This window comes from Cyphomyrmex costatus, unplaced genomic scaffold (assembly GCF_001594065.2).
Source record: "Cyphomyrmex costatus isolate MS0001 unplaced genomic scaffold, Ccosl1.0 scaffold438, whole genome shotgun sequence".
Classification (NCBI taxonomy): Eukaryota; Metazoa; Arthropoda; class Insecta; order Hymenoptera; family Formicidae; genus Cyphomyrmex; species Cyphomyrmex costatus.
The window spans coordinates 26,716-34,591 of NW_017278619.1; the positions used below are offsets into that span (position 1 = coordinate 26,716).

The 7,876-nt window shown below is 40.6% G+C and overlaps 1 protein-coding gene across 1 annotated transcript in view; it reads right to left on the bottom strand.

Moving 5' to 3' along the window:
* The window catches only part of LOC108777485 (putative nuclease HARBI1), a 24,034-nt gene extending 18,786 nt beyond the window's left edge, over positions 1 to 5,248 (bottom strand). Inside the window, exons 1-3 of the mRNA XM_018544398.1 lie at positions 5,116 to 5,248; positions 4,741 to 4,892; positions 4,479 to 4,668 (exon numbers count right to left, since the gene is read on the bottom strand). Of these exons, the coding sequence (XP_018399900.1) occupies positions 4,479 to 4,668; positions 4,741 to 4,892; positions 5,116 to 5,248 (475 nt within the window). The remainder of the gene's footprint in view (positions 1 to 4,478; positions 4,669 to 4,740; positions 4,893 to 5,115) is intronic.
* Between the last annotated feature and the right edge of the window lie 2,628 nt (positions 5,249 to 7,876).

Below are 7,876 nucleotides of genomic sequence, written 5' to 3' on the forward strand. Positions count from 1 at the left end.
ATACTTGTAAAGATATTGTAAAAAATAGATGATAAATAATAAATTATTTCATAGAATAATACTGAGTTGCAACAAAGACCTGATAAATAATAAATTATTTCATAGAATAATATTGAGATAACTATCAAATATAAAGGTGTATTATACAGACAGATTGGATTCAGGCCTTTTCTTTCAATAAATCTGGAAATAAAATACAGTATATAGAATTAGTTCTTTTTTAATTATGTAGAGAAAAGAGAGGACAAATATTAGAAAACTTATCTAATACGATATCGAAGCTATCTCTTAATAATTTCACGGTAATTCCATGAATCAGAAGCGTGCTTGGTGACTTTAAAATGTGTAAACGTAACAAAGAGATATCAGGTCAGCAATCACGTCAGACGGTTACATTAAATCGGGAAGATTCAAAATTCACTTCCTACTATTTTGTAAAAATAATAACAGGCCTTTTTTTTCAATCTGAAAAAAAGGACTGTACAAAGAATCAGTTCTTTTACAATTATATTATATAAAGAATTGAGAAAACAAATTAATAGAAATTCTACACATATCTGAAATGATTGGAATTAATATTGTATCAGATAATTTTAGAATCTCTATAAATTTATTCTCTCTATTTTTCACATAATTATAAAAGAACTGATCCTTTGTACTAAATTATAATTTTAGATTTATTGAAAGGAAAGGCCTGTACCAATCTCTGTCATATATTTATATACCATTTACTAAAATATCCAGAAAACTATTTGTCATCCTCAAAAGGCAATGTGTACTAAAACCAAATAATTTTATATCTGGCGTAATCTTGATTTTCTCAATCACCTGTGAAGTTCAATCCTGATTATGCCCGTGGTCTCGTCCGGATGGATATAACTATGTAGTCGTGCTCCTGCACGCTCATTCGCAACAGCTTTCAAAGAATAGCGCCAAAAGGAAAAAGCGCTGCCTTGTGAGCGTCATGTACTAGCGCCCGTTAGCGCTCCCGCACATCGGCAGCGCGTCGCCATGTCATTAGTTCCAAGCAGTTGAAGAAACAAATCGCTGTTTTAAGGGTGGGAGAAAAAGAAAGGGCGGGTGGTCCATCCGGACGAGACCACGGGCATAATCAGGATTGAACTTCACAGGTGAGTTCGTTCAATCTAACAATTATGCCCTATGTCTCGTCCGGATGGATATAACTATGTAGCTGTTCAAAGAAGCGATTTGTTCGGAAACTAAAAGAAACTGTCCTTATTAAGCTGTTTTATACTCAGCAAGAATGTATACTCAAACAAATATATTTGATTACCTTCTAGCGCAGTAGTAAAAAGAAAAAATTTTCAAGACAGAAGGACTGCATTAGTAAATTCTTCCAGGTTGATAATTGGTCTCTTGTAGGAATCAGTGAAAACTCGGGATTCTCCAAATCCAGCCTGTAGCGCATTTGATTAAATTCGTAGCGACTCCTTTCTCGGCTGCTCGTGAAGTTGAAGCATTTCTGGTGCTGTGAGCCGAAAATCTAGCTATATCGACTCCGCATTCTTGAAGGCCTTGTTTGATCCAGCGGTTAATCGTTTGGGTTTAATGCCTTAAACGGTTTCGAGACGGAAATGAAAAGAGAGTCGTAAGTAGAAGGGCGAAGGTCCTTCGTTCTGTTAATATAGTGTTCCAAAAGAAGCACTATCTAAGGTTTTTATGGTTCTCAAAATGGGAGAAGCAACAGAAAGGTTGAAAACGACCTGGTGCTGAGGTTTTAATCCGGTCCGGGACGCGGATTATTAATTTCTCGTCAAGTGAAAATTGCAATAGTTTAAAAGAGCACAGAGTTTGAACACGGTGTCCTGTGCCAAGCGCAATGAGCAAAACTAATTTCTTCGTAATGGTTTCTAACGATCCTCGTAAGGATAGAAAGAGGCTAGTTTAGATATTACTGGGGCTGGATCCCAGACCAAATCATAACGTGGACGTGGTGGATTCAATGCTGCCACGCCCCTACAAAAGCGTCTCACCAAAGGGTGGTTACCAATCTCGTTATGAGAGATTAAAAAGATTGCTGATCTCATAATATTCAGATTGGAATAAGAAAAAATGTTGGGCAATTCCTGCACTAAGAACTCTAATGTTTGGGAGGCCGAAAGAGTAAACAGAGGTACCCCCTGACGCTGAGAGTAAATTCACCATGCGCGTAGCGGGTAAGAGTATTGTTTAAACGTGGATTCTGAAAAAGAGGCGAGAAGAGCTGGAATAGCTGCCGGAGGCATTGAGTGTGTTAGGAACGCTCTCCTGATAGTTTCACGACCCCCAGGGAAAGTGATCTTCATGCTGGGTGGTGATTCCTGAGAAGGCCACCAAGGTATCACTAATGTGTCCCTTACTTTGTCATCTACAATTTTCCTCAAAATTCGTGGTAGTAAAATAAAAAGGGGGGAAAGCATAGAAATTTAAATTCTCCCAAGAGAAGGTGAAAGCGTCTATCGCTATAGCGCCCAGGTCAGGAAACCACGATACATACGCATTACATTTATTATTATTCCTTGAAGCAAATAGATCTACATTAAAAGGTCCAAACATTTCAGATACTCTAAGGAAGGCCTCTTCAAAGAGAGACCATTCTGTATCCGGTTCTGCTAACTTGGATACCGTTTCAGCTACTGTATTTTCCATTGATGAGATGTAAGAGGTAAAAACAAAAATGTTACGGTCCTCATACCCTTGCCCAATCTGAGCTGCGATACTTGAAAAGTGGGGGAATTGTATAGAGCCAAACTTGTTAATACATGCTAAAGCCGTAGTGTTGTTGACCCGAAGCAAGATGTTGCAGTCTTGACAATCCGTAGCGAAGCAACGGAGACCATTAAAAACTACTTTGAGTTCTAAAGTATTTCTATGGAGCGATCTCTCTGAGGGCGACCACCAGTCATGAGTATGTAAAACCGTACAAGAAGTGTCCCAACCGTTTAGAGAGGCTTTAGTAAAGATTTCCCGAACAAAGTTCCAAGAACGGATCTTATTGGATTGGTGTTGATTAGAAAAAATTCTAATCCACCATTTAAAGACACTATGAAGGTGTGAGGGAATAGACATTGTTAGTGAGTAGTCTTCCTAATTTTCCGAAAGGGCTAAGAATTTTATTTATTTATTTTTTTTAACGATTTGGTGTAAAGAAGACCGTATTGCACTGCTGGGCATACCGAGATAAGCGAGCCGATAAAGCTGGCAAAGATTTTTGTAATGCAGATTTTCTTGCGAGCTAAAGAAGATGTTAAGCGAAGTAATTTTCTCCTACGTAGAGGAGGAATTGGAATGGATTGGACTACAGACTTAAAAAATAAATCCTAAATACTCGCAGATGTGAGAGGGTTTCAGACAAGATTTCGAATAATTAAGGATAAAACCAAGAAATTGCAGAAAGTTTGTGGTTTTAGTAAGATTCGTTTGGCACTCGTTAATCAAAGCTCCTAAGAGAAGGAGGTTGTCTAAATATAGAACCGATTGATATCCCCTGCTGCGTAGATAAGTGATTACTGGTCTAAAAAATTTTTGTAAAAGTGAAAGGTGCCGTGAAGAGACCAAAAGGTAATGCTGTAAACTCGTAGGTAACTTCCTGCCACTGAAAACGTAGAAATTTTCTGTGCTCCTCGAAAATGGGGACAAGTAGGTAAACGTCTTCTAGATCTAAGGTAGCCATGCACGTCCCAGGGAGCATCAAACAAATGGCCGTTGGCCCATCTTTCATTTTAAAACGTGGCGGTTATATTTATATTGAATAAATATATTTATTCAAGTCTCAAAAATTTAAGCTGAACCGTTTTTCTCCAGACGATTTATCTATAAAAAAGAATGAAAATAAGAATTGATTCTCATAAGGTCCCATCGGAACAATGTCTCCTTTAAACCGTAAACGTTTTATTTCTGAGTCGCACGAAAGCTTATCAGACTGAGAAAACACTGGTTCGGAGAGTATACATCACGGAGGAACTCTATGAAAAAACGGAATGCGATAGCCCTGAATGGCATTTAAAATTGTAGAGTCATAAGTAATCTCTAATCAATTTTCATAAAATGCGCCTAAGCGACCTGCGGTCCTTACTTTTTAGTCTAATGACGACGTCGAGTTCGTGACCGTGAGCGGGAACGACGATTGCGGCTGCTGCGAAAAGGGGGCTCCCGACCTGCGAGCCGCCGATGAACGGACAGAAGCCTTCCTGTTTTCCGAAAGTGGCACTCTAGGTGCTTGAGGTTGCCTTTATGCTGCCTGTCGTACTGGTGTAGAGATTTTTTTTTTTTTTTTAGATATGGATCTTGAGACTTCGCGACCCGTTTTTTCGCAGATTTATGCCGTCTCTAAGGTATCGGCGAAATTCTGACCCAACAGAGAATTCGTCGAACGGTGCCGTATCCGCCGCGTTCTTACCCCATATTTAGAGAATACTTGGTAAAAGCCCTTCTATTTAGCGAAAGGCGATAGTAATGATCGAAGAGAAGGTGAATACCTTCCACAAAGAATGTCAAAATCGATTTCACTTCTTCGTTACTGGTGTGCAAGCCCACCGTATTCAGCAAAATTGATATGCTTGAACCAAAAGCGTTGAGGCACGCACCTACCTGAGCCTGTAAAAGTCCCTGGTACTCATCCCGTTTAATAACAGTCGGTGTTAAAGCTGCAGCTAATTCCTTATTCAGCTTAGGTGAGGCCAAAAATAGGTTCGTATTTCTTTAAAAGACGTGAACGGGCCTCGCTGTCCATCCCACTACGAGATTCAACGTTTCACCGAACCGCTCGAAAGACAAAGTTTGTGCATCCACATCTGGATTCGTATCCAGGGGGCCCGAGGGATCGGCGATGGAAAATTCCGTAAGCGTAGGTTCCTGAGAAGGCGTCAAAATTTGTCCTTCCTCGTCAGAGACTATAAAAAGAAGGAATTTCAAGAAAATATTTCAGGAAAATTTTCAAGAAAAAATTTCAAGAAAAAGTCATAAAGAGAATTTTCTCCCTTTGGAAACAGGAACCGTCGGATACGTCCCTCTATGCCAGGATGACTGGGTCGACGAGAGGACGCACCTGGGAAAAAGGAACCGTCGGATACGCCTCTCTATGCCAGAGTTAACTGGGTCGACAAGAGGACGCACCTGGTACGACGCCACGGTCGAAACTAGCGACCGCCGGTCCTTTTATTCCCTGCATCGAGGCCGACGTATTAGTCGCCGATGCTTGCATCGAGGCCGACGTATAAGTCGCCGATGCTAGTGGGGATGAATCCATCTGCGCGGCGTCCCCTGGCTGTGAGCTAACCTTCTGGCTGGAGAGGTTATGGTCGCGTGTCTGCTGAGTAAATATCACGCGCACCTGATCTAGAAAATCTAGAAATCTCTCGATGGATAGAGAGCGGGGAGCCGGGGATTCCCTTGTCCGAAGCCATTCCCGCGATGAAATCCGTTCCCTCGACGAGCGGGAGACCGGCGATTCCGTTCCTCGCTTCTGATTTTGCGAGCGATTCTACGAATAATCCCGTACACGATTACCTGATTTCTTCTGCCGACGACGTTCTCTCGATTGTCTGACCACTTTTTTATGCTTGTGAGGCATAATAAAGCAGTGGTATCAAGAACACTGAAAAAGACTGTTGCTTATGCAACGAACAGAACACAATGACATGGCGACGCGCTGCCGATGCGCGGGAGCGCTAACGGGCGCTAGTACATGACGCTCACGAGGCAGCGCTTTTTCCTTTTGGCGCTATTCTTTGAAAGCTGTTGCGAATGTGCGTGCAGGAGCACGACTACATAGTTATATCCATCCGGACGAGACATAGGGCATAATCTTGATTTTCTCATCATTGTGTTTATTTTGTGAGTTGCCTGTTACTATATTATTATTTATTTGTCTGGTAGTTATCTCAAAATTATTCTATGAAATAATGTATTATTTAGCAGGATATACTTGTAAAGATGTTGTAAAAAATAGGACAAATGTAATAGAGACCTGATAAATAATAATAAATTATTTCATAGGATAATATTGAGATAATTATCAAATATAAAGGTAAATATATATATACGGACATATTGGATTCAGGTTGTACTGTCGGGGCAGACCTCTGTCGACGGTGTGGGTTCCATTCGTTATATAACGATTATGAGTTTATTACTTGATATTTCACACGCACGCACGCACGCGCACACACACACGCGCGCGCGCGCGCACACACACACACACACGCGCGCGCGCGCGCGGGTGCAAGGAGGTGGCCTTCGGCCACCCCCCCCCCCCCCCCGCACCCACACCGTCACAAAGGTCTGCCCCGACAGTACTATCATAGCAACAGTACAATCGTAAAAGTCGAGACCCCCTTCGCAGGGGGTTGGGGGAGGTAAGAGTTACTTCGCGTGAAAAGTTTAACGTTTCTAAACGGAAGGAGATGTAAAATAGTACTTGTTATAATACATATATGGCAGAAATAATACGTTAATTTTGAAACTTTTTTTGTTAATAACTTTTTAACGGACAGCGACCGCCACCTAAAACCTGCGGGAGGTCACTCAGAGTCGTGACCTTGACAACATATGTCAAGATCAAGATCATCGGAGGGGGCTCCCCTTTTCTAGATATTTACCTTAAAGAGATATGCGTATGTATCAATGAACGTTTAAGAAGCCTTGAAGCAATCACCGAATGCGTTAATTATTGTAAAAGCTTAAAAGTTTAATCGAACAATTACATACAGAAATTACAAAGAAAAGTAATTTCAAAATAGATTTATGTAGCGTCGTACATTTCATTACGACTGTTGCTAATATTCTTGAAAAACAAATTTACGATGCCTTAAATGTAAAATATCCGGCAATCATTGAGCGAGAATTTCATATCATTTTTCTCGTGTTAACGACGATATATCGAACTAACATTGCAGAGAACGTGATCAAGTAAGCACGTATATATATGTATATATAATACGAGTTATTTATTTTAGGATATTTTAACTAAATAAAATTGTATTCTTATTTACAGACTCGCATCCAATACTTCGATACAGAAGACAAAAAATAAGTCAACCGAATAATGAAAATTCTATATCTTATGCAAAATATGTATACCGTAAATGTTTAAAATAGCAAAAATATTTTTTACATTTTTGTGTTGTTAAAAAAATTTTGAAATTTAATAAAATTGTAATCATTAATAGGTCTTCAATAAAATATGTATTGTGACGTGACATTTTGTCAGTCACCCAGAAAACCAGCACAATGCGAGATCCTGGGTCCTTCAGGGTCAACGGGCGAGCGCACAGGCGAATGTGCGACATTATTAATTATTTTTATGTCTTTTTGCGATTATTGTGTTACTTATTTTTATTCTCTTTTTGCGATTATTGTATTATTTTCTTCTTTTTCTTGTTCTTGTCGCTATTTAGTTAAGTTTTAGCTAACGTTAAGACGATCCTGAGCTCGGATTTCATTATTAATTACGATCAAAGCCGGTGGCTATTTTGTCTCTCTGTGTTTGACCGCCTCACCCATCACGAGAAGAAAGAAGACGTCGCCTGCTGCGAGGGAGACATTACTGTAAAAGGAATTTGACTGGAATCGCGGGAAGCGCGGCACACGCAGGTCGTATTATTTCATATTTGTTACTGTAATGTCGCCATTCTTCTGTGAATTGTCGCACGATTATTGCAGACGCCTCGGAGAGAGACGTCAGCTGGGAACGGATTAACGGGCAGGACCTCAGCCGAAGCGCCGTATCCCATAAAGATCACTGGAAGATCCTCGAGCGACCAGAAAGCATTTTCCGCCTTATTTGGAAAAGCGCGCCATAGAGCAAAAGGATCCGCGACACGCCAGGACCCGCGGGATTCGTCGCGGGGTCACGCGGTCGCGGCGAGCCAATTAG